Below are 27,672 nucleotides of genomic sequence, written 5' to 3'. Positions count from 1 at the left end.
ACACATGTATATATAAATATAAACAGCAAAATCCTTCGTCATCTTTGCCATTGATTGGCTGCTTCCATGTCCCAAATACCTCGTTTTCCAGCCACTTTTGTTGAAATTTGCATTTTTCCATTCTGTAGCTTTTTCTCCACCTCAAGCTTCTTTTCCAAACACATGGCTTTAAGATCAACCGGAAGCAGTTCCGCACAAATATATTATTGATATATATCTGACAAAACAGTTTTATAAACATATTTTCTTTGTTTAAATAAAGCATTTTAAATGCCACGATAATCACAATTAATGAATTTTAATGCCAATTAAGGCCTTAATTTAAAAAAAGAATATTTTAATGACTTTTAATGACCCGCATGAATCCTGATTAATGCAAACACTTAAAAACCTAAACTGAACTACCTGCTCTCTCGCTTCTTGTAGAGGGCCTTACAGGTGTGTTTCCAAGTCTAGGTGAAACACTAAGATATTTACACTCTTCCACTTCTACTCCCATCGTGGTAATAGTGTTTGGCCTGTTTCTCTTGAATCAGCACCTTTGTTTTATTTACATCAGGATGAGATTAATGTTACACATTGTTCCACAAAGCTTCAGGGTATTGTCCAACTCTGCTTCACTCCAAAACCAGTCATCTGAGTTTTTCTGCAGATATCAAGAGTCTGTCTTGTACTCCAGTTTTTTTTTTTTTTTGTGTGTGTGTAAAAGTGAGAGTACAGACCCATTGTGGTGTTCCAGTGTTGCTGGCTACCCAGTTCCACATTTGACCCTTTGCCTGAACTATAGCAAAATGACCTTCAGTTATAAAAAAGAAAAGAAAATTGTATATCAAGAAGCAAGGCACGATGTTCTCTCAAACAATGACATTTTTATTAAAAAGATGAGTGACATATACAGTTATAAAATAATTTACATGGCATGCCTTACTATCCATCCACTATTTACGTTCAGTCACCATAGTCATCAGATTCTTTCAAGTGTTTTTGTCAGTTTAGTCTGAACCTGCAACTACATTTTCTAAAGAAAAAGTCCAATCCTAAAATATCTACCACAGTTCATTGGTGGTTTAAAGTGAATGCTTAACCAAGACCAGAAGAAATGCTGAACATCAACTCAGTGAAGACTGTGTGTTTGAATGTGTAGAAGCCATGACACATTTAAATATAATAGATTTAACACTGATGGGATTGACTGCACAGCTGAACACAAACACACCTCGACTGGACACTTACACTAGTCTACCATCTACATTAAACTGGGCCCCTACTCATTCGCATCTTTTTTTTTTTCTTTTTATAACAATCCAGAGCAAACTCATCCCCAACCCCACAACTTGGGCTACACTCGTTAAAAACAAATCAAAACGCATAAAAAATGTTTGGAAAACTCCACAATATACAGTATGTATAGATACGTTTCATCCTTTCAGAAAATAATCTCATAAATTAAAATCCACAGACCAGCAATCTCAGATACTGAACTAAAAGAACGGTATCAAAACATGGTTGAAAGCAACATAGACATAATTTTCTCCTACAAAATATTGCACAGCTAACACAAAAAAGGGTTTTGTCATGACATGCTTGAGTTTTATTTTTTTGTTGTTTTTTTTTTTCTTAATTATTCTCTTATCTTCATTCAGTCCCCATTCCTACAACCAACATGCATCTTTTCAAATTCAGGAAAGATTGCCATCAAATGTGATAAATCACAAAAAAAAATCAACTATGAAAATACAATTGGTTCTTCCCCTTTGGACTATATTTATTCTAAAATTGCGAGTAGATATTTTGGCACAAATTTCGGTTTAGCCATACAGCACCTTTCCTTTTTTACTAGGCCAAAACACTTTTTTAGCGGAATCAGAAATGAATGCATATATGCCCTTTGCACTTCACCGTTTCCCACGATTAAACAGCTTTACATGTCTCTCAGTTTGCACAGTCAGCTTACGAAGAAGATAGATTTCCTAAGCTTCATTCTTTAATGTAGTCTTATTAGACTGAGTGACGTTTTAGCTTAACAGTTACTCTATGGTGTTACAGCTTCACTTCACACCTGAAATAACACACAGTGGAGCCGAGGTGTAAACCTCTAAGAGCCTCTTAAGTCTCTTTACATCGTTTACCTCTCCAATTTATTTACATGCCTTCTGAGAAGAGTATGAAATGGCAAAGGTGAAATATACAAAAATATTTCCTGTACCATGCTTAGATGTTTAAGTGTGGTCCTAAAGAGCAAAGACTGCTCCCAAATACGTACTCACTTCACAGAAGTGACAACAGGTGACATTATCACTTCATGCCAGAGGTTAAATTGTTCAGTCGAGGCCTTGGCGACTTTTTTTTTTTGCGCCAGTGTCACCAGATGTAGATATTGAAGTATGACGTATGTCAGCCAAAGCTATTCTGTAAACCACTCCCACCTGAATACTCCCGAGGGTACAGCAATATTTCAACTCACCGTCCCCGAATAAAGCCGCTAAGAAAAAAATGGGATGAAAATATCTGAGGGGTAAATATCTTCAACAATAACAGTATTTTCTTATTAAAAAAAATCCATATCTGGAAAGTTAAACAAAGTGTACATATAAATTATTAAGTAAATCAGGGTGCCTTTTTTTAATCCTTCAAAACAGATTTGATAAAGACCAATGCTTGTTTTCCTTCCAGAAACAGTAAAAAGTCGTAACTTTAGTAGTGCTCCTAAATGATGCATATATCAGCCTAACTTCCAGCCTAAACAGACTGAGATAGAAACAACAGGAATGGTAGAGAACAAAAACCTCACCTATGTAACCTCATTTTATAAACTATAAGCAAAAGCAGTTTAATAAAGTAGTAACTGTTTCACTAAAGTTTTGTACAGCAATGGATTTCAGTGCCCAGTAGTACCTGTGCGCTCTGGAAAAAGTTATTTAACCTCCAGAGTGTGGTTTTCAAGTATTACTGCTGCGTTTTTAACTGCACTTTAACAATCTTACCTTTCTGAAAAAAAGAACAAAAAAAAGAAAAGAAAGAAAAACGTTCTCTACCCAAAGCAGCATTTATTTGCATGATGATAACCCAAGCTCAGCTCTTTGGCCCGACGTGCTTGGTGGGTGCCACCGAATGCAGAACGGAGCAGATCCAACAAACGCAGTCAATGCTTATTGCACCGTGTTTTGTGGCAGCATTGTGTAGTGCAGTGTGATTGCATTTCCATCTATTCTCCACGGTTGATTTCAGTCTTTTTCTCCAAAATCCATTTTAAGAGTTTAATCCCCAAACCAAACAACTGTGCTCCTTCAGCAGGTTGCATTTAAAATTAAGGTATGTTTCAGGGGGTGTTGGTATGAGACATCTCATTTGAGGCGCTGAGTGACGTTGGCCAAAGCCACTGCGAATGCCTGAACTGCAGAGAAGGGGTACTGGAAGTCCAGGATGTAGGCGTTTCCATCAATCCGGCCAAACTGCATCACCTAGAAGGTTTATTGTTTGCAAAAAGAAAACAACGTCATGCTTTTAAACTCCACATGCCAAATATATCTATGGATTATTTATGCCAAAAATATATTTAAGATATGTCGATATCTGACATAGCTCTATTTGAAAATGAAGCTAAATCTCAGGTAAAGAAGTGGAAAGACTAATTCCTGCTTCATATTGCTGGATTTTAAGATTTTCAATTACCGGTACTTCTTTTCAAGACTAAGGCAACGAGATGGTAGATATAAGAGGTTTAGTCCCATAGTCTGTGGTTAAAGAACATGTCAAACGAAGAGGAAGCAGGCTAGAAGGGGATCTATGTGCTAAAATAAATAAATACAAGATATCTTAAAATTGATCTTTTAAAATAATATATATATTTTAACAGTAAACATAGACATATTTAATTTGACTACATTTTTTTTAATCATTGAATTTAGAAATCAAAATGGAAGAAAAACCTCAAATAAAATGGGATTTCAGTGTTCTTTCTGTGCATTAAATGCTTCCAGACCCATTTGTTAGAGCTAATTAATAATAATTTCAATACTACCCATAATAATCCTGTCTAGAATTGTTTCCCTATAAACCAGCAGCTCCCTACTAACACAGCAAAACATGAAGTAAGCAGAACTGAACTCCACTAACCTGCCGGCCCTCCAGCTCAATTTGAAAGTTCTTGGCTGACTCCTGAGTGACTCGGCCTCCAAAGTCCAGCTGGTAGACCTGCGTGGCTTCATTCCACAGAGGCTGCTTGTTGGCCATCACATACACAAACCCCTGGCTGCCAAGTCCTCTGTCCTCCTTCTCATTCGCTTTCCGACATTTGATCTCGTCCAGCTCACTGGCGGCCCTCATATTCCTTTTACTCTTCCAGCCCTTCTTACCGCTCTGGCACTGATTGAGGAGCTCGTCGCCGCTGATGAACAGCTCAGGCTCGCTCTCTGAGCTGTCCTGGAACTCACTGTTGGCAGTGGCCTTGCTCAGCTTCTTTGCCTTCAGTTGCTGTTCCTTCTGTCCCTTCAGTTTCTTCTTGTCTCTTCCTCCCAGCCGTGGGCTGGAGATAAGAGAGTTAAAATCCCCCAAAGCCCTGCCCTCTTTCTTTGATTTATTGCCTTCGGCTAACTGAGACACATTAGCCTCTTCGGCCCGACCGTCCACCCGCTTGCGGTTCTTTTTGCCAAACTTCTCCGACCGCTGTGGCACAGGGCTCTCAGTCAAAGACAGCACCTCCTGATAACCCTCCCCTGCTTCTGCCATCGTCTCCTGTAATGCCCCATGGCTCTGCAGTTCTGCTGGTGGTGGAGGAGGTGGAGGAGGAGGAGGTGGAGGAGGAGGTGGTGAGAGAACATTTTTTTCTGCTAATATGTGGGAGGCTTTGGGTGGTAGTGGCACTGCGGGACTGGGCATAGGCGGACAAGAATTATAGGTGCCCCATGGTGTGTGAAGGGCAATGGGGGGGATGGGGATTCCAGCACAAGAAGCTCCTCCAGGATACATGGGAGGTAGAGGACAGCAGGCTAAGTTAGCTAAGCTTGGAGAATAGCCCGGAGATAAGACAAGGGTGGCCTCCTGCTGTGAAAGTGCCACAGGTGCCACCACCTCCTTTGGGGAGGCGCAGGGGCGCGGTGACCCAGGGATGGGTTGGAGCTGAGCTCCGGTGTACGCTGTGGTCGGGGGGTACTGCAGAGAGATCTGGTAGCCTGTCGCTGCTGCAGCAGCCTGGAACGACGCTGCGCTGGGGCTGGTAGGAGACTTTGGAGAGAGAACAAAAGGCAATCTGGTAACATCCAAGTGTTGAGCTGGGCTAAGAACAAGGGGGGGAGGTTTGTGTGGTCCAGGGGGGGCAATTGCTGTCCTTTCTTGAGGAATCCACACCTCCTCTGTGCCAGCCGGATCCCACTGATAGGGAGGTGGGCGTTTGACAACAAGCCCTGAAGGATCATTTCCTCCTATTGCCAGGTGCCTGAGTGACTGGCTGAGTGTCTCATCTTCTGTAAATGCTGAGTTAACATACTCAACCCTGTCTCTGTTACCTCCTCCCCCGGCTGCACTACCAGGTCCCTCGAGTGAACTCATTAGATTATATGATGACTGGGAGGCGAGAGTGGTGGCGCTGTTGGAGTGAACTATAACTGTGCTGTGAGGAGCTCCGTTCCCTGGAGGAAAATCCTGTCTGATAATTGTTCCCCCTGCTATCCCATTAGCACTCCCTGGTGCAGTACCACCGTTACCTGATCCACTGCTGCACTGGCTGCATGTGTATAAGGCTGTTGGCACCCTCTGCTGGAAGGAGGCTGCTAGTGCATTATTTTTAGCCTTGGGAGGCAGTGGTCTTGGTGGTTCCAGCATCTGGGAGACTTTAAGCGCAGCCTCTCGGCTGTTCCTCCTGAGGGTTGCATGGATCAGGCTGCTGTCGAGCCTCTGATTTGGATTCCTGTTCTGATTGCCCACATCAGGGTAGGGAGGCGGATCTCCGCTGGGTATGGAATAGCGAGGTGCAGTGAGTCTATTCAGTGTAGCAGAGGTGTAGGGAAGCTGGATTTTCTTTTCAGCTGCGGATGAGGATGAAGAGGAAGTGACCCTGAGCGTGGCAGAGCTGCCAGGTCCCTGGAGTGTGTAGACATTCTGATTGCAGACAAGGCGTGTTCGAGGACGACATACTTCTTCCACATTTCCACTGCTGTCAAATGTTGTTATCCTTTCATATCCCAAAGGTGTGGGGTACTGCGCCTGCTGCTGACCTGGAGGATAAAGTTTCATGTCTCCTTTCTTCACACAGAGCTCAGCGGGGGGAGGAGTTTCACTGGTGCCAGACGTACTGGAAGCTGCGTTGGAAGCCGACGGAGAAGCAGCAGCTGCAGCGGCAACAGCCGCAGCCACTGTCCCAGGGTAAGGAGGAGGCGGGTTCATTTTGCTGAGCTCCAAAGGAGCACTGAATACAACTGTATCCCCATCAGCCAGCTGGGGAGTCGGTCGAGTGGTTTTGATTTTCAGCAAATGTTCATGCTCCCCGCCCACTGTCCTGTCAACTACTAAATCACCAGGTTGGTGGGGGATTTGGATCTGCAGCTGGTGCAGGGCTGTTCCTGAAGGCTGCCCGGATGACATGGACGGGGCGGGGATCTGAATGTGGAGCTGCTGCTGTAGATGGTGTTGTTGTTGTGACTGCAGATGATGATGCATCTGCTGCTGTTGCAGCTGCATCTGTTGGTGTTGCTGCTGCAGCTGCTGTTGCTGCTGCATCTGTTGGTGTTGCTGCTGCAGTTGCTGTTGCTGCTGCATCTGTATGTGCTGCTGAAGCTGCTGCTGGAGCTGCTGCTGAATGTGCTGTTGCTGCTGTAGGTGATGCTGTTGCTGCTGTAGGTGATGCTGTTGCTGCTGTAGGTGATGCTGCTGGAGCATCTGCTGCTGCTGTTGGTGCTGCTGAACCTGTTGATGATGTAGAAGCTGTTGCTGCTGACTCTGTTGTTGTTGCTGTTGTTGCTGAGATGGATGATGAGATGGTGGAGGTCCAACCATTAGCCGACCCACTTCCAGCCCTCCAAAAATGACCTGACCTGGACTGGAATACCTGGTAGGTACTGTGTATTGGGCTGTCAGGATGGTATCCTGGCTTTGGTCCGACCCGCTGGCAGAAGCTCCAGCAGGGGGTGCTGTTGGATTACTAAGGACATCCAGCTGAACATTCTGATTAGCTAACAGAGACTGGACCAGGCCAATACTTTGGGCAGGGGACATGGCCTGGGCGGGGCTATGGATGGGGGCAATAGGGATGTTTACAGTACAGGGGGGGTTGTCATCAGAGCCTCCAGCAGGGCCTGTGACAGGAAGGTCATCTTCATCCTCACTGAAAACATTAGGGCTGAAAACAGGCAGGTTGATATAGTCCATGGAAATCTTGCGCACCTCTGGCAAGTAGATGGTCATCTGTCTGGGCTGCAGATGGAGGAGGCTGGTCTTATAAATAACTAGGACAGCAGAAAAGGAGGGAAATTAGAAAAAGAGACAAAGAAAAAGCGGTAAATACCGAATTAACCTAGAGGTTGTTGATGACCTACCTGCACCAAGATTGGTAGGTAAAAATGCTGCCAATCCAACTATCTTAAACTTGGTACCCCAAATATTGGATGTGACCTGAGCGAGGTAATTTTGCTGCAAGATATAAAACATAGATATATTTTATGAAATAAGGCAAAGAGAACAACATGTGTCATGGCTAGCTGCCTATTTTTCGGCCTAAAAAAAAATCTTAGTTACCTGACTGATGTCATCTAGAGGAAATTCCCTCCGTGACAAACTCGGAGAACCAATTGAGGGCTTCCTTATAGGTAAACGAGGCGACCTAGAGATCTCTTGCGTTGCCCGGGACAGCTTGGGGGACTTTCTGGGGTCTATATTTATCCTGTTGGTAAAGGGACAAACTAAGTCTCTACAGAGAAGGTAGCAAATAAAAAAATAAGGTTTAGGCATGCAGTCCAACAAAAAAAAAAAAAAAAAAAACAAGTTTCCACTTTAGGTTTTCATTTAGTAATAGCCTGTCATATGTGTCCTTGCAAAAGTATTCATATCCCTTCAGCTTTTACACATTGCAGCCATCAACTTCAGTGTATTTCAGAGGACTTTTTAAAAATTTTCTTAAGCTTTGAATGCATCACTAACATACAAAATGTGGAAGAAGATGAGACAAAAACTGAATTGGCTTTTTGGCTTTTTAATCAACCTTATAAACAAATATAAAATCTTTGATTTTTAGAATATTCTGGACTATATCATCCCAGATTTAACAGGGATCCTTTCGGTCAGGGTTTGTGACCTGCTACGTTTTGAGTTAAGCTGGAATTTTAATATTAAACCCCAAATAATTAAAGAAAATTGGATACAGCAAAATAAAAAAAATTAAAAATCTATAGGACAATTTGTTTCTGATGTGATCGAAGGGAACACGTGCAAGTTATTTAAAAAAACAAAACAGAAATTGTTTACACAGATTAATAAGATATGACAAAAAACGAATCTCTTGTGATAACTAGAAGGAATTTCTACCAATACGCAAGTCAGGTTTTTTGCTGAGTTACCTGGGAAGTTTAGGAGATTTGCTTCCTCTGGATATCTTGGGAGATTTCTTGCCGACCCAGTCATCATTAAGCTCAATGTCACTGGAGTCTGAACAGTTACAGCTGTCTATCATGGCTGATATCAGACTGTTGCTGTAAATCTCATCTGACGAAACAAAATGGCATGAGACAAAGTTTACTAAATTTGCATCTCAACTAAGGGAAAAAAAGACTTTTGCTCTATGAATAGGTTGACACTATACTGGAACAAAGAAGATAAACATATAATTCATCCAAAGAAAATTTAGACAGTATTTTCTTTTTACCATTTCCAAACATATTACCCTCAGAAATGCTTACATTTTCAGAATAAAATAAAAAAAAAAATAATATTCAGCATTCAAACAGTTTCTTGTTATTGCTTTGCTTTTTCTCCATTTTGTTTTAACACACATATAGATCAGACATCTTATAAAACTCTTTCTGTATGTGTAACTGAAGAAGGTTTAAAATACTTCTGTGATTCATCCAATAAGCTCCATCATTATTTTAATGAATACACAAAATTTTTAAAGTTATTGATAGAAAACACATGGGGGCCTCACCTGTTTTCCCATCTGTTTTAGGGTCCATAATGACAAACTCAGGGCGCAGCTTGCTTATCCGTCGTCCCTTCAGAATAGGTACCAGACCCCCCAAGTACTCCAGGTACAGCGTATAGCATGGCCCTCCCACCTCTGGGTTATCCTCCGTACGTTTCATGGTGCAGTGCAGTCTCTCATTCCCAGATGTCGGGTAGCTCACAAAATCCCGCATGTTGTTGGGATCCGGGATGGGTGGCTGGAAATATGACGTTTGATCGGTGAAAGAATCAACACCACAGAGTTGTGATTTGCTGAGTTAATCAGTTGCAATCATCAGCTGAATGTTAACTGAGCCCTTCACTGTACTTTCACTGAGCTGACTGAATCCTCAAACCAGTGTTACCTTGATGGTGGGGGCGAAGGCAGAAGTGACGTAAGTACAAAGCCGGGATGGCATGGTGAGCTTGCCGACATCTTTTTCCTCCTTTACTGCTGTGGCGATGACCTGCTGGCAGAGGAGCTGCAGCGCTGCGACCCGGTGATCCACGCGGACAACATAGAGCGCCGGGCCAGATGCCAGGAACAGACGCGAGTCCCTGTGACCCCAACAGAGCGTGGTGATGGGGCGCTGCAGGGGGAAGGAGAAGAAGGGGACAACGTTTAGACTCCTCATTTATCAGGTTTAAGTTTCTTCCCTTCCTCCGTATATTTATAAGGGTGTATAAGGACCTGGCAATAAAAGAGAAATGAATAGTTGTCAGCAGCCATGTGTAAACTGCTGATCATAAACCTGAAACAAATGCTAAACAAACAAAACATTCTTAACAATAAGGAAATGTTTTATTTTAGCCATTTCAAAGCTTATAGTTTAGATCAACGTGCTGAGTCAGCAGTTTCTGTCCACTGGTTACCAGCATGATTGCAGGATAACAGTAGTATAGTAAACTGCATCGTTGTTACAAACATAAAGAGGGAGTGAAAACTTATTTCTCTTAGTTCTAAAACAAAAAGATTTATAAAAAGCAGCATTGTTGTAAAGCTGTTTTACAGACACAATCATTTTAGTTAGAGCTGATTATAAGCTCTAAATTAAAAAATGAAAAACATTTAATTAATTCTCAGATTGCTTTGCTGGAGGCTGAAATTGTGTTTGGATTAGATTAAATTAAAAACAGTAAAAAAAAAAGAGCCTTTCTTATTACAAATTTCTGCCACCTGCTATTACTGCTACTTAAACACATGGGGGTAAAATACCTTAGCTTCCATATTAAATCTCACCTGTGCTGGTGTGTCTAGTGAGTAGATGTGATCTCCTTGAACATTGTAGAATTTGACAATAGCGCATTTGGTGGGAGGAGAGCAGGGAGTGTCAGCAGAGAGGAGGACTGTTCGCTCCATCCCTGCCACCGCCAGAAGGTCCCCCTGAGAGCACCACTGGGCCACAACATCTGCAGCACATAGAAAAGAAAAGAAATATTTGTTACTTTAACGTGAAATTAAAGCCACTGTAAGCAATGGCTAGACATTCATTTAGACAAAGAAGGGAGAGGAAATCAAATATGAAACAGTAGGGGAGCATTAATGCAACTCTTGGACCAAAAACGCACCTTTCAGACCGGTTCGGATCAGGGTAGGTGAGAGGTCATCGTAACTATTCATCAGGCTGATGTCTCCAGAGGTGAAGCTGACTGTCAGAAGTGGTTTCTGGCTGTGCACTGCGAGGACATAAACCACAACAAAGACTTTTAAAGAAGGCTTATGGTGCATACTGCTTTATAAACAAAGAAAAAAGGACAAAATCACTCAGCTAGACAGACAGCTGCATATTTAAATTCAGCGTAGCTCAGTATTAATGGGTCATTAATTATACAATGACAAAGCCACCTGGCAGGAAGAGACAGATCTAGAGTAGTTTATTCTCGGTCCAGTTGTCAAATTGAGAGATTTTCTATGTGAGGCAAACAATTTCTATTGGATGGTTTAATTATCGAGTTAGAGCATAACCAGCATTTCTGATGAGTTAAGCACTTTTCAGCTTCACCACTTGGCCTGTGGTGAAGAGAGGGAAAGAAAAAAATGGCAGAGCAGTAGGAGAACAGCTCATGAACAAAACAACATTTGCAACTCGGGAGCAATTAGGATGAAAGGAGATAGAAGCCTGAGCTTGTGTCGGAGGTGGAGTGATACCACCTAGAAGTAGTCGGGCTCTTCTCCACACATAGGATGACCATTGCAGCAATCCCCAAACCCTGGTGGTGGCACCAGCAGTAAGGGAGTCAGAAGGAGTCTTATCGAGCCTGGCTGGCTCAAGAAACTCCTGAAGCAGCAGGTAGGTATCATGAGGCAAAGCTTGCCACTGCCCTGGTGGTTGCTGGGGAAAAAAACACGGGGCTAGGAGGAATTTGAAGAGGCCATAGCCTGAAAGTGTTTGTGGTGCTTGATGCTGCATTTGTTCATCACCCATGTTGAAGTCACTGAGGTGGTCAAAAACTCAACGGTGGGATCGCTTCAGGGGTGGATCAGATTCACCCTGAGTACCTCAGAGCTCTAGATGTTATTGGGCTGTTGTGGCTGACACGACTCTTCAAAATCGTGTTGAGGTGGGGGACAGAACCCCTGGATTGGCTGACTGGGGTGGTGGTTCCCCTGCTTTAAAAGAGGGACAGAGGGTTCCAATTATAGGGGAATCACACTGGAATGCTGTTCCAGGCTTGTTCCACCGGGAGGAGGCCCAGGCGACGACTCACAACACTCTGGAGGGAATATGTCTCTAGGCTGGCCTGGGAGAACCTCTGGCTTCCCCGAGCAGAGCTGAAGTAGGTGTCTGCAGAGAGGGAAGTCTGGGAGTCTCTGCTGGGACTGCTGCCCCAGCGACCCGGTCCCGGATCAAGCGGATGGCGATGAGTACAAGTACTAGTGAACTGCATAAACCTAAAAGAAAATCTAATGTTTGAGTGCAGATTTTAAATTCAGTCTTAAGGTTAAGAAATGCACGTTCAATGCTCTTTCTGTAAATTATATAATTTTGGCCTGTTTTTTTTTTTATTCAAGTCTAAGTTGACTAGATTCAATGTATGAGATGAATCTATTTCGCTAAGACTTTAAAGAATAAATGCAGCTAAACGTGTCTCTTTATGAGCAAATGGACAACTGAGGGTGTTAATGCATAAGTATGTAGCTAAGCATGTGAGGATCAGTTTTCTGCTCAGATAAAGGTCTGAGAAGCCTACCTTTGGGTGGAGTGTAATCGTCAGAGTCTGTGTCACTCTCACTGCTGTCCTCCACCAGGAAGCTGGGGTAATTCCACGACATGCTAACAATGCCGTCAGACTCATGCAGCAGTATGTGGGCCAGCATTCGCCCATGGCAGTCCATGACTATTACCTGTCCGTCTGCCGTACCGAACAACACCTGAGGAGAGAACAACCATCATTAGTGTTAAAGTGTTACTGGTGGCTAAAAGGGACACACTCCGAGAAGACAAATCTGCCAGAGCAGATTACATTTTTAAGTAAAGCAAAAAAAACAAACAAATGTTGCTGTTATTTAAAATTAATCATCTAGCCTTTCCCGTTCTCAACTGTCTCAATACTTTAAGCAAAAACCCAGTCTGCAAAGTAAAAACTAACATTTCTATTACTATAAAATTGGACATTGCAGATGTAAAATAGTTTTAAGTTTGAGTTTGATTCTCCTCATAGTAGCAAAGAAACCTGCTTTACTTTAAACTATATTTAGATAGCATACAATCAGCTAGGAAACCACAGGATTTTCTCTTTAACTCACGTCCACAGCTGCCACAGCGGTTAAGGTTCTCCCTGCAGCGTATTAAATAGACCACTCTGAACTTAGCATAAATCTGTTGGACATATTTGCTGTTCCTTAATGTAAAGCAGCATAAATAAACACTTATAGTGAAAAATTAACAAAAGGTTTTTATTCTCTGTGACTAAGAGTCTGGAATGAAGAATTGTTGTTGAATGGGTAGTTAAAACACACATAAGTGGTATTCCTAACAGAACTGTAGAATCCTGAATCCCCTTAAATAAAACCTGTCTGAGTACGTGAAACCTAAACTCAGTGGGAGACATTTTCTGGAAACAAAGAAAACATGGAGCAGTGGTGAATATTTCCATAAGGTCCTGGCCAGCTGTCAAGATTACTCTAAGAGCAAAGACAATTCATGATGGAGGTCACAAAAAAAGCACTGCAGACCTCACTAGTGTCAGTTAAGTTTGTGTTTATAAAGAAAGGTGCAATGCACAAGTGGCCTCCATTAGATTTTTAGGCAAAAACCAGTTTTGATGGTCAAGATTATGAAGACCCCTCTGGGCTGAAAGGTGTCTACCCTGCCACATCTAGTGGGAAGGGCTGAGCTAATTGGCCAAAAATCAAAATAGGTTCTTTTTTTACTAACAAAAGTTGCCATTGCAGTTTTATTTTGATTTTCCTTTGTTGCTAACCACAAGCATGTAGATGTTTCATTCCGAGGTTTCATTGTTTTTATTACCTTTAAAGTTTGCCTTTTTCAGAGTTCATTGTCCTAAAACATTCCTGTTACATTTCCTATACAAACATAAAAAATAAAAATAAAAAATGGTAACCTCTACTGGCATACATGGATCTGCTTGCTGCTTCTATGACTGCACTTAAAGGGCTGTGGGGAAAACACTGATCCAACCAAATTAATCAAGTTGCCGGGTTGAATAAATCGAGTTGGGCAAACTTAATGATTTTTTTTACCAATTGTAGAAATGCCTTCTAATTGGAGCTGCATTCTCTTCATAGAGTGAAAGAGTTTTTTTCACTCCTGCTCATTGCCTCTGATTTTAGAGCAGTAATTGGAAGATTTTAATGTTTTTTTTTTTTTTTACGAAACTTGCCATAAAAAGCACATAATTGTCCAGTCCAACTGGAAGGAAGGAAACACAATATTTAAAAGAAATAATAACTTCACGCATGCAGGTAGACATAATGGTAACAGTGTGAGTGTGGGGTTTCTTCTTTATGTTACCACATCTTATTGATAGCAAAAACTCCTGATGTATCGGCCCTGTATTTTGTGACCTAAACCCAACGGTTCCAATCTAAACATTTTGGAATGGCCTAGTCAAAGTCCAGATTAAATCTCAGATGCAGCAGAATGGCCTTATTAGGGAATTCATGACTGGAAAACAGCCTATGTGCCTAAATAGAAACCATTTAAAATCTCATAACTAGTTAGAGCAATGCTTTTGAGATGTAAGATGGCATTGCCACAGGAGACACAGGCAGTTATTAGGTTAAGGAGGTAATTATTGTCTTCCCCACATATGGCCAGGTTGTTTTAGATTGTTTTGTTTTTTCTTTACTCCCTTAAACAACATAACTTTGTTTGGTATTAATAAAGCATCAAAGACAATTAAATAAAAAACTAGTAATAGTTTTTTAATCTGTTTATTTATTTAGATATTTTATTCCTATAATGTATATTACAAGAAGCCAAAAAAAAAACCAGCATATAAAGAATCAAGTAGCTTAAAAAAAGAAAAAAAGAGAAAATGAAACTTCATATATTCATGTGCAGGATTACCTGCTGGTCATCAGGAGTCCAGATCCCACAGGTAATCTGGCTTTCGAGGTTGATCTCAGAAGACCAATGTCTCTGGCCGCTGACAGAGCCCACCAGGACGAATCCATCACGATACGAGATGAGAGCCTGCGTTCCATCATGCGACCAGGTGAAGTCACTCACCTACAGAGATCATTACATATCAGTGAAAATTTGAATTTTACTGTAAAGTCTGTGGGAAAGAAGCAATAAATAAAAAGTGGGTTTTATTCTAAATTTATAGACACTTTAATTATTAAAGATTTAAACAGAACTGTTATCGTCATTATAACAAGTATAAATGCAGCATTCTCTGTCCTTTTACCTGAGCGCCACGGTCATTAACGAGCTCCACAGACCAGCGACCTTCATACTGAATCCAAACAAAAATTCCTCCGTCTGTGTCACATGTGGCCAACTTCTGGAAAGGCTCATTCCACCGCACCAATACCACCTTAAATAAAACAATAGTAGTTAAAACTCAGAGTTATAGTGACAAGTATAACCATCAGACTGATAAAAGAGAGGTTTTTTTTTTTCCAAAAGGCACTTTATAACCTCTTACCCACTATATATAAAACAAAAGAGTTTGATCAAAACACTCGTGCATGTGAAATTTGCTCAAAATAACCATCAGTTGAAGCCTAAAGAAGCTGAAAAGACACATTGATCTTCACACTATTTGAAAGTCTAAATTTAGAATCATGTTAGACGAAAATGGAAAAAGTAGGTTAACCTCATTTGGAGAAAGGCTCGAAGGAGCTGTTTATATCCTACATGATATAGACAATAAGCTCTGATACCATATTCTGTTTAAGCCACAGTAATAAAATAGAAGCTGTAAAGTCCGACTCAAACACATACGGGTTTATGTTTTTCCTCAGAGATTACACACGTGTTATCATAGCCTTAATGTGTGAGAAGCGGGCAGGGGGTGCATCAAACCCTGACCGTCAGTAGTTAATGACAAGCTTCTCCGTCATCGTCCTCATCACATCCCTCTAAGTGCTTCCAGTTTCTCTCTGGACTTGTGCACGGTGACTCAGCCTATTCCCAACAGAGTAATCCTAAGAAAAGAGCAGCTCCGCTCACTGAGGGAAACACGTGGACTTTACATGCTCCAGTACACAACACAGGCCGTGGTTTTAGTTCAGCTTAGCAGAGGTGCACCATCCAGAACCGGGAAAGTAAAAAGTCTGTATACAGATCAATTCTTCCACCCATTTGCATTTCCAGCCTCACAACATAGAAATGAACAATTCAACTGGTTAAGTGACCGAGACTAAGGGAGGGAGGTAAAGTTTTAGTTTCTGGACCTGGAATGTCCAGCTCTGCATCTTAGTAACTCAGATGAGTGAAAGTTCTTAGGTCAGTCAGTGACAGTTATTAGAAAAACAAGTCATGGTCTGAAAAAGAGAAAAAAAACAAAAAAAAACTGGTTTCTTGATTATAAAATGTCCTTCATGGTTTAGATGAGTCTCTCCTCCAACCCAGCTGAGTTACTGGGTTGGAGGAGAGATATGCCATCAAATATGCCATCTGACTGATATGCCATCAAATAAGTTCTAAAGAACAAGAGATGGATATCCATGCCTTATGCTTTACACCAATCTACTCATTAACTAGAATTATTATCTAAAAGAAAGCATGTTAATATTATTATTCAATTGGGAAAGCACCCCATTTAAAAAAAATCAATAGAACAGAATATAATATAATACATTTTGAATACAAATATTTGAATAATTAACAAAAAAAAAAACAAAATAAAAAAAGCCCCACCACAAATATATATGACAGGAAAATATATATGCAGATCACCTATTGCAGTGTAAAAAAGAAAAAAAAAAAGACAATTCACAAGTTCAGAAATATTAAGAGGAAGTAAATCAACAGAAGGCTCATCCCCGGCTGCACAACACGTGTACTTGCACTTCGAACGAGGTGGCATCAAACAGTGAATGGATGTAAACTTAGCTCCGTGTGAAGATTAGAGTATGGTGCCACCTGAGCAGCTCTCAGTGTGACGCAACCATCAGGGAGATCAGACGTCACATGGAGACAGACAGGAGAAACCGTGCAACCAAGAGATGGAGAGATTACAGGAGCGGCGAGATAGCCACATGCAAACCCGACACCTTCGTCTGCGTACTCATGATATTTGTGCTCATGCACACCTTGATAGATCTTGTCCAAACAGTACAACACAAAGGCCAGCAGCACATGTATAGAGACAGTATAATCTACTTTGAGCTACTTAGAAGAGATAACATTTACTGGAGCTGCACTAGGGTTGTTGATATCTCCCTATCTGCACAAAACATTTGGACCAATAGTTGATCAATCAACCACAGAAATGAACTCAGTATCTTAATGACTCTATTTAACTACTTTTATAGAATACAAGTTGAGCTCAACAAAAGTCATGAATGGAAAACAGAATTTTTGCTCTGAACATTCCCAACTAACCAGCAATGTGAAATTGGCTGAAACTGGGAGTGCTGGCCTAGTGGGTAAGGCCAATTTATACTTCTGACGCATAACCTATGCAACTGTCAAATCTGTCTCTGTGCGCAACCAAACCCCCAGCGCACGGGCTCTGCAACCGTTGTCGCACACCTCAAAAAAATCCTGATTTTCAAGCTGCCTTCGTGGTCTTCCTTTGATTCTGTGATGGGATGCGGCGTTTTTTTCTCGCAAGTTCTCGATTAGGCTCCCCCTAGCGTGTTGGCGGAAAACTTCTGTGCATCCCTAGAAAATTCCAGACCAACGATGCAAGCCACATTTGATGTGTGCGGTTGTAGAAGAATAATCCGCCCTTTAAGCTGCTGTCACACCTTGACGATTTAGACCAGCGTGTGCCTGAGGTACAATAAATCTGGCAAAAATGCTGGCATACGTTGTATAAGTTATATGCACGCTGAAGCACGCTAGAACACGCTGAAGTACGCTTGCACACATCGACATATGGTGACGTGTGCCAGTGTATGCCATACTTGGGGCATAAATTACAGGTAAGCTATCTAATCGTTGACATACGTTAAGTGTTAGTTACTCATAAGTCGTGGTGTCCAGCTTATCCCAAACTTATCAATAACTTGTGCTTAACTTATGCATAACTTATCTCCAACGCTTATGAACATATTTGACGTGTTCCAGACGACCACTGAACGTGTTTCTAAAGGCTGATTTATACTTCGAAACTAGGTCGTCTCCGTAAGTGTCGCAGTGAACAAAAAGACGTCCCCACCCCCTCCGCAGACACTCTGCTGCAATAGTAGCTGACAGCAGACAGGAGGCCGGCTTGTTTTGTTTTTATGAACGCAATTGCGGAAAAAGACTCATGAAGATGGACTAGCTAGAAGAGTGAGGTGCACTGGGACCCTTTTTCCACCTGGATCCCTGCTGTTTTCGCCGTCATGCCCCTCCTCGTCTGCGTCAAGCTCACTGAGACACACTGCTGCGGTGAGTACAACCAGCCCTTAACTTACGGCTACTGTTTAATGGTATGAAAGAAGGTTCACAGGAGGAAACCATCATAGGGTGAGCGTGAAGATGAGTGTGATGGATCCTCCCTGCGTTCACACCCACGGCCACGACCAAGAAAATTCCTAGCAAACATTACGCTGATTCTGCTGCGACTGCAAACCTTCTTACTTTCTTGTTCTTTTTTTTAGCGGGCGGTAAACAGCAGCTAGGCTAATACCGAGATCAAATAAATCTTTTTATGCAGGCCGGGTGCCACTGCGAGCATCCCTGACCCCCTCATGACACTGGCTTGTGCATCATTTCATGGGCATTACGCTGCTGTGAGTTATGCTTAAGTTAGGCTGTTGTTGGACCTAATCACGGACTCGCTATGTATACGCCCAAAATTGAAAAATTACATAGAAAGTTCAGTGTATGTCAGCATTTTAGGAGATTCTGGGACGTCAGGCAAATGCTGGCAAAATTCGAGAAGGTTTGACAGGGCCCTTATAACAGTGCGCTTGTTCTCTGAGAAGGTTGAAAGTACCTGGTTCAATCCCCACAGCCTCCACTCTGAGTCTCTGAGCAAGGCCCTTAACCCCACACCGCACAATGGCAGCCCACTGCTCCCACATAGGATAGGCTAAATGCAGAGGTAAATTTATCCAGTGTGAGATCAATACATTTCAATTAATATTATTATCAATTCAAACTCAAATAAGCTGCGGAAATATTAACATAAACAAAAGGAATACATTCAAGAAAGAAATACAAACACAACCATTCTAAAAATAAATGTTATTGTCACATCAATAAAATAGTTTTACTCTAAAAAGTCGCAGCCAACTGTGAAGGTCCCCCACAGCCTCCTGCCTCTTTGCCCTGGCCTGACAAGATATTAAATCAGACACAAAACCCAATTAAAGGAAAGCACTGAACTGTGCTGATTCAAGAGCGAGGACGTCTGAATGATTTGTAATGTGACAGAACCTTAGGGGAGGTAGAACCTGAGATTTTTATGAGTCAGCCTGGTTTGCAATAAAACCTTATTTAAAAGTATACTGCCAGTGTATGATTGCGATGAGGCGGTCCCACCTTGGTGAATTTGGAAGAAGCACACAGAGAACCTGAGGTTGCAGGCGAGTCTTGGGAGTTATGCAACACATTCTCTCTGAGGATGGATTACCACAGTACGGCCATTTCCACTAAGCACATTAAGTGAGACCCTTTTAATGCAGTTAAGGGTTGAAGCCTGAACAGGATGTCTGGAGTCAAGAGGTCAGATAGAGAGGGTAGAAGACAGTACTCAAAGGAACAGGGGTAAAAAGGAGAGCAGTCATCGGCACACTGTGAGAAATCAAATCTAACTTAGAAGCTGAAAAACTAAAATAACCAAAAGACTCAACTAAACTAATAGGATAAATAATATGTCAAAAGCATTAGTATAAGTATTGTTTTCTGCTTAGCTTTTCAACTAAATTAAATGTTTAATGCCTAATCACCATTTCCTATCACATTAAAAGAACTGCTCAATTTGGATTCTTTCACAAAACTATGAAACGCGTAAAGGTGGATTATTTCTTTATATGTCATATTTTTATGCATGGTAAACATGCCTAGCTTGAAAAAATGGAAAATTAAAAAAGCAGTATAATCATCAGAGACAAAAACCATCCGTTATCACAGTTAATAAAAGTACATCTGAACATCAACAGCCTACAATCTGTGATTTACCAAAAGATGTTACACTGACTACCAAAGGCGAAGCTGCACAGCCAGATGAGTCAAAAACAATGAAATGGTAAACACATTTATGCCCTTAGGTCATATGTCTCTGTTGGATTAGGGGCCTATGAGACTCATCTCTTTTTATCAGAAAGCAAAGTCAGAATCAGGCCTTCAGGGATTTCTGCCTTTGGGAAAGGATCCACTAAGAAGTCTCTTGTGAATGCGTCTAAAATGGCTGCTTCTTCTGAAAACATCTGACAGCTTCTTTGTTATTCCCGGGTTAAAGCTGGAGCTAAATAATGTATAAGCTATCCAATATACAGAGAGGAACCGGAGCATTTAGTGATAAAAACAGCTGTTAAGATCTTTAAAGCAATTCTTTAACACATCAGGCAGCTTCAGGAAAGTGTTTTGTTTTGCCTTTTATACCAAGTCCAGACAATAAAGAGAGAGATTGCAAATAAAGGAAATATTGGCAGGAAAACTTTTCCAAGTTTCTGGAATAAAAGAAATGAATCTGACTGAAAAAAACCCATCATAATCAAAGATCATATGCGGCTGGGCAATGAAACAATATCAATATATATATATAAGTCATGATCGACACCCTTATATTAGCAATAGAAGATGCGTCAAGCATAATGTTCTATGGATTTACTGAACTCCGATCTAGAATCAAGGTGCATTCTGGGGGATGTAGGCAGAAGGAAGGATTCAGATTCTCAAACTCAAAAGTCCAAACTAAGCAAGACCCTTTATTAGCGGTTAAAGGAAACATATAGAGAGGTTTAGGGTTAAAATTTCAATATGGCCCATGTCCTTTATTCAAATAATTAAAATGACAAAGTATAATTATCGATATCAACAATAAAAAAGCAAATTGCAAAGCCCTAATCTAATCATATATTATCTACCATTTATTCCAATAAATAAATAATCTCTATAATAAGATGCGACTTGCTGCTGCTTTTAAATGTGATTCAATATAATCCTCTGCTATTGACAGCAGGGTTCTCACCATCCACACTTCACTCCATCTCCAGAACTTGGCTCCAACAGCCTCAACAGTGAAGGATTATCCTAATTCAGATAAAAGGACACATCATCTATGCTGTGTTAGCACATCTGAGAACAAAGTGGTTTAAACAAATTTAGTGATAAAGCTCTTTTTAAAAAAGCAGAGAAAAGGTTTAGCTCTAAAACAAGTGGGAATATTTGGAACAATATTGGAAGGCTTAAGGAGCATAAGGGTAAATTTCTTTCTTTTTCTTGTATTCACATCATTCAATCCACTCCAAATTATAAGACAAATGAAAAACGACCACCAACCATGAAGCTCCTTCCCAGCTTGACAGAATTCATTACGCTGTTTAATACCACCGTAGGAAATTCTAAAATATTACGAGGGGGCATTTACTTATTTATCGCTTTAGTCAAAAGTGGGATGTTTATAGATTTTTCTGTAATGAACCTGGGATGAGAAAAGTGAAAGAATGAACTGTTCTTTACTTAATTCAATAAAAAATACATAAAAAATTGTGTTTATTGTCATCTATGTGAGGTAAATTGAAGATGAAAATGCATAGAATCTGTTCAAGTTATGCGTATATATATATATATATTATATATATCATAGAAATTGTGGTGTTTACAGCAGAAAAAAGATTATAGAAAAAATGATCACACAAATGTGGACCATAAAAAAATGTAAAAGAATAACTATACTAGTGAGGAGTTAAAAGATGAACAATATAATACTGTACTGTGTTTTAACAATATAATGCATATTACAAACATTATATAACAGTTTATTATCTATATATATCTGTAAAACCCACCAAAAGAGAATGAATGGAAATTTAAGCCAATTACTCTCGGTTTGGTCTTATTTACACGAGCTACAGAAACAGAACAGAAGGAAATTTTCAGCCCAACTGAATAAGTGTTGGACCAAATTCAAGTGGGCTTAGTTAAATGACATTTTTCGCTGTGCCTCAGTCGCTCCATGTTGGGATTCATCCACTCCCCCCTCAGCTACCTTATGAAGTGCTGACACAGCACCATGCTCCATCTGACCAGCACCTACACACACAGAATGAGAAACTGCAACCTGTGTGTGGTGTTATTGATGCCAGCTTTGTGGTACGCTGATGGCATCAATCAGTTCCAACACGGCAGATATTAGAACTGGGAATTGATTGTTTCATGTTTCTGATCTGACCCAGTTAGTGGGAAATTTTAGAGACTAGAGAGATAAAATGTTTTGAATGGGAGCAGAAGTACAAGCGTATCAATGCATTAGACAGGGAGAACTTCTTCTTCAAAAACCAGATGACGAACTATGCTGGATTCAGTAACTGTAGTTCTAAAGATACTCTCTTTATCAATATTCTTATCTTCACCGATTGACTTTTAGACGGTGGCCAGGCGCATTTATGTTCTTTATCATGTTTACGTCCACAATTCGGAGACTTGGGAGGAAACATCAGACTTTACAGACCAACCAAAGCCAGTTTTTACTCCACCGTATCTACAGCAGGCCGAAGACTTAGCGATCACAGCAAAGGGGATAGTGGAACGCTTTTTGCCAGATTTAATTTCAAAAACACAGAAAATAACTACATGCCTTTTCTGGAAAAATGTCCTAATTTAACAAATGTCACCCATGAGCATGTGCGTCATGTAATGATGTCCAGATTCAGCTCCTTTACTACCCTGGATAGTGTTCTTACTGTTAACCCCTTAAAGGGTGAAAGGATAGAAGAAAGAATCAGGAAGTAGGGGCTACAGAGCCATCTGATAGATGCAGCTCTAGTTTGACAGTAATTTGTACTACAATGTAGGACTGGGCAATATTGGAAAATAATCAAACAGATATTTTTAAGCTGAATGGTGATATATATGATTTAATCTATATATTTATTTATTTATTTATACGTTAATTATAAAAAAGCCCCTCAGAATGAAAGCTTTGTCAGACAGGCATATTTTCAACAAAAAGCTGTAGATAAACATGGGAAATGGTTGATGGAAAGTTTACTGACATACATAAAAGTATAATTATAATGCAACATAGACCATCTCAATATAACAATATTGTCTCATCTTATATCTCTTATGAAAACAAACGTGATATTTTCAAACCTTGCTACAATGCAGGTTATAGGAGCCACATTTTCTTGAATAAACTTTGAATCAAACAAACACCAATAGATGTTTGGAAAAAGGCGATATTTTTCAATCACTCCTCACTTACCTCACTATTGTGTCCTCTGAGGTTGAAGTTTACCCGCTGTGGGGTGGCCCGATCCCGTCTGCAGTGGCTGGATGTGAACGTGACCCCGACAACTCCTCGACTGTTGCCGGTAGCCAGCCAGCCCTCTTCATAGTACCGCTTTCTGCACACAGGCTTCTCCTTCTCGCTCTTGGGGACTCGGCCCTTCCAGGACAAACACAGGATGTTGGAGTCGCTGCAGAGCACCGGGCCATGCTCCACAGCAGCAAACATCCCTGCAGCTTTCTAATCCTCTGATATAGAAAAAAAAGGACAACTCAGGGAGAGGTTCTTTTTCTCTTGAGCGCTGTTATGAGTGCCTCTCTTCCTGTGAGGTTATTGGTTTTGTATAGCAACAACGGTGCATAGTACTTATGCTTTCCTTTGGCTATCTGCAACAGCGATTAAAGGCGATCAATCACAGGTTGATGAAAGAATTAATTTAGTCAACAGGGGTGCAAAAAACAAAAGGCACTCAAGTCATTGTGAAATGTTTGAACAGAGAGCTGCTGGGCTGGTACAGGGTCAGGGATGAGCCGACAAAAGACAGTGACAGCCTAGGCATCCAATATAGTGAACGCCATGCTAATGTCCAACCAGGCAGTGATTCCAGTTAGCCCAAGTGACATTTTTTCTTTTTTTTTGTTCAGTTTCCAATGTCCAAAGTACTCTTCATTTGTTCCTGACTGCGTGTAAGAGAGGAGGAGAAAGGACCCCTCTCTATCAGCTGTCAGCAACTTCTCGGGAGAACCTCATCATGCCAGCCTGTCCGCTTCTTCCAGCTCCCACCAGCGATTGCAGAGAGGGCTGCTGGGTGACACAGAACAATAAATGTTATCACACAGATATGATCAGGTGAAACAAAAATAAGACCAACCACATAAAGGCTCAGAAAAACCCTCACCTGCTCCCCACAGCTACTGAATGAAATATTAATACAACCACCTAAAATAGTTTAAGGACTACGCTCCTCAGCGGAAGGATCTTTAATTACTGAACTACCTTTTTTTAGAAAAAAAAACAATTAATCATTTAAGCCTCTGTTTCATCAAAATGTAAAATTAGAAATAGGCGTTTCTGTAGCATAGCTCCTAATTGATGTATTCCATTTTATTCTTCATGTTGTAGGTTGTTAAAAATCCAATAGTCAGAATTCAAACTTACAGCCAGGTCTCCATGTCCTATTATAGTTCATCCTAAAAACCTGCAGATCAGTCAAAACAGAAAATTTTTGCTTGGTTTTGAGGTGAATCGGGTGGAGATTTGCCGCCAAAGTTTCTCTTTTCTTGTTGTTGTAGGGGAGTGTCAGCCTGGTGATTAGGGCATAGAGCTTGGAATCCTGAGGTTCTGAGTTCGAGCCCCACTCCCATAGACTGTCACTCTTGGTCCCCTGAGCAACAACCCTTAAACCGACACTGCTCCCCGGTTGCCCCACGATGGCAGCCCACTGCTCCCCAAGTGGATGTGTTAAATGCAGAGGTACATTTCTCCAATGTGAGACCAATATAGTTCAATTATTATTATTATTACTCCTGGCTAATACCAATTTCAGTTTACATTTAGGTTCCAAACTTAAACACTGATATAACTTTTAATAACAACTGTAATATAAACCTGCCTTTTTTCTGAACTTATTACGATTTTGTGCATAAACCAGAATTATTCCCTTTTATACAAACCTTGTTTCCCTTAACCTGTCTATCGCTTTTATAGTGCTAACAAGTAGGGATGGGAATCGAAACCTGGTTCCTGTTCAGAACTGGTTCTGTGTGTTCCAATTCCATGGCACTGTTTGGCAGCTCGCTTAACGATTTTCTTAACGGTTCCAAGCAGCACCAGAACCTCTGGGCAGCTACGTCACTTTTTTTACGCAAGTTACGCACACTGCATTCAGTAACCAAGTAGGACGTGATCAGGCGTAAGTCTAGAAAAGCGAGACAAAAGCGCTCAAGGCGATAGAACGTTTGGCTTCATTTTAAGGAAGAGAAAGATGACAACAAGGCGGTTTACAATCATTGCAAAGTGACAATTACATTTGCAGGATAAAATACATCAAACATGCAGAAACACCTGCGCACACAACATGGCATACGTTTTTACAAATGCCATGTTTTTGATGCTTCCAGACAAAAGCTAAAGTTACGACTGGCATGGAAGGCAGCTCTGGTGGTAAGTAGCTAGTTTTATATCACTGGCGGTGCCTAATGTTGTTCCTAGTAAATAATATGCCATTTCTGGAAATAAACCCATTTCCTATCTCTCTTTGGGGTTATTTAATGTGCTATGAAGTTGCTCTGCAATTCAGGGAACAAGAGAAAGGTGACGCCTTTTTTTTTTTTAAATCAGGGGGAGATGTGTTTATTTCCCGAAATTGTACAGTAATGCTTTTTCATTAAACGGATGCCTTCTCCATTAGATTTAGATGACTGTGACGAGACGGGTAGCCTGGTTGGCTCAGAGGCTGGCAGCTCCCGTTTACTGCCTTCTGTTTTTGCCGAGGCAGGCAGAAATAGAATGTCCCAGGCGAAGGTAGACGAATGTCACCGTTCATTGTTTCACAGAATCAATACGGAATCGAACCGTTTCAGAGAATCGATAAGGAATCTAATCATTTCACAGAATCGATAAGCAAATCGGAATCGTGAAAATCTTATCAATTCCCAACCCAACTAACAAGAGTACATCAAAATACATACAGTATGTTCATGTTTTATAGACGAAAATTTGGAAGATCTCAGTTTTGATGATGCATGCATTAGAAATATAAACTGTAGAATTTGCAGCCTCATTAGTGAGAAATTTGGTGCATCTTTAATAGTTAGAACTAAGTTGTTCTTGTCAGTGTGCTTTTGTTCTGTTTCACTTTTATGTATTTATGTCCCCTTTTCAGTGTGGAGAATCAGATTTTTCAGTACCTAACTCAGATGGAAAAATAAGGACTCCTCAGTGTTTATTTATTTGTCTGACATAAAATAGGGAGGGTTTCCTTCATTTCCCCAAAAACTGCTCATGTATCACAAATTTGTTTTTAAAATGTTCTAAGTAAATAAAGTTTTGTTGAATGATGTCCAAAGTTACACAAAAGGAGCAAAGATGAAATTAACAGAGACATAAATGATGCATCAACATTCAAAGACGATCAATTTAACAGACACGACCAAAATGTAAGCCAAGTCTGTCCAATAATCCTCACACGGTTGCATATAACGGTGTTATAACAAAGACAAAAATGTTGGTGCTCCAGTTACTTACTGTGGAACAATGGGGAAAAAAGACACAGTCGACAATAATAAAACATTTAATCTTAATAAAATTGTTAGGATAACCGCGTATTGTCGTTAACTGCCAGCTAACAGCAGCTAGCCAAGATGCTGGGTAGAGCCAGAGGTTCTAAACACCAAAACATCTCAGCAGCGGTATTAATCAATCGGGAAAACATTTATATTTCAACTGTATTCATTTATTTTTTCTTCTTTGCTTTAATCTGACCTATATTCTATATGTTATAGCTACAGCAATGTGATGTTTCGGGGGGTAAAAACAAGAAACCAAGCAGTGAAATGTGGCTGGTTAGCCGAGCAGCTAGCTGAAGCAGAACCCGAAGCCCCCCCATCATCAGCGGACACTTTTATCCGTCCATCCGCCGCTCAACAGACGGCTACGGCTAACAGAACTGTTCGCTCTGGCATTTAGTTTATATATAACGTCAGCTTTAATACACAACTATGTAGTAAATAAAGGGGGAGACTAAAAACAGCGTCAGTGTGAACAAAGACGGGGGAACACCAGCGGGCTGAAGGGAGCTTACCTTTGGCTCGGTGCTGCTGCTGCTGCTGCTGCTGCCGCTTCCTCCGCCTGCAGCCCGAAAGCTACTGTAAACTGGCAGGGCCCAGACAGCTGGGGCACGTGACGCGCACGTGACCAGTGGAATTATTTATACCAACAACTGTGGAGGTTTAACTTTGATCTTCCTCCACGTGTGGATAAAAATACAAGCTCTTTATTGTGAGACAAAGACACGCTTCGTTGGTTGGCAATGCTTCTGCTGGCAGTCACAGAAAATAAAGACTGATTTGGAAGAAACAGATGCATTGGAGGAAGATGTAAATTAAATTAATGGGATGCAAATCATTTGCATCGTTTACAAAAGCATGGAAAACGATTTTATACATTTTAATAATATTAGAAATAAAGAATAATAAAATATATCATACAAATTTGGGCTCAGTTAGGGAGCAACCTGTGTTGAGTTCATGACCAATCTGACTCCTTACATCTGTACCTTACGCCTCGAATGATCTAAAGCCAGTTCAGATTGGATGTTTTGTAAAAGAGAAGAAAAAAAAAAACATTTTGATTCAGTCTGCCTTCCATTTGAAGTTCGTTTATAATCTATTCTTTTATTTCTAGTTTAGTTTGCAAAAGAAATAAATAAGCAAATTATAATACTTATTTTTTTACATAGTAGTTATTGCCAACTTTAGTAACTATACATAATAAATT

The 27,672-nt window shown here is 40.8% G+C and overlaps 1 protein-coding gene across 2 annotated transcripts; it reads right to left on the bottom strand.

Moving 5' to 3' along the window:
• Positions 1–856: 856 nt before the first annotated feature.
• On the bottom strand, positions 857–27,046 carry tulp4 (tubby like protein 4). 2 transcript variants are annotated; one of them, XM_015369789.1, is made up of 14 exons: positions 26,978–27,046; positions 23,152–23,979; positions 15,025–15,153; positions 14,682–14,843; positions 12,340–12,520; positions 10,717–10,824; positions 10,388–10,557; positions 9,513–9,737; positions 9,131–9,365; positions 8,547–8,691; positions 7,729–7,900; positions 7,530–7,623; positions 4,117–7,439; positions 857–3,461 (listed from the first exon to the last, which is right to left on the bottom strand). In XM_015369789.1, exons 2-14 carry the CDS (start codon positions 23,401–23,403, stop codon positions 3,345–3,347), a joined length of 5,313 nt encoding a protein of 1,770 aa, XP_015225275.1. In that variant the 5' UTR covers positions 23,404–23,979; positions 26,978–27,046; the 3' UTR covers positions 857–3,344. The 2 variants fall into 2 exon arrangements, with proteins under 2 accessions (XP_015225275.1, XP_015225276.1); XM_015369790.1 differs by having other exon boundaries at positions 7,729–7,873.
• Positions 27,047–27,672: the final 626 nt, after the last annotated feature.

The sequence above is a fragment of the Cyprinodon variegatus genome, unplaced genomic scaffold, assembly GCF_000732505.1.
Source record: "Cyprinodon variegatus isolate N-32 unplaced genomic scaffold, C_variegatus-1.0 Scaffold38, whole genome shotgun sequence".
NCBI lineage: Eukaryota > Metazoa > Chordata > Actinopteri > Cyprinodontiformes > Cyprinodontidae > Cyprinodon > Cyprinodon variegatus.
This window is presented reverse-complemented; position numbering and strand designations above follow the sequence as displayed.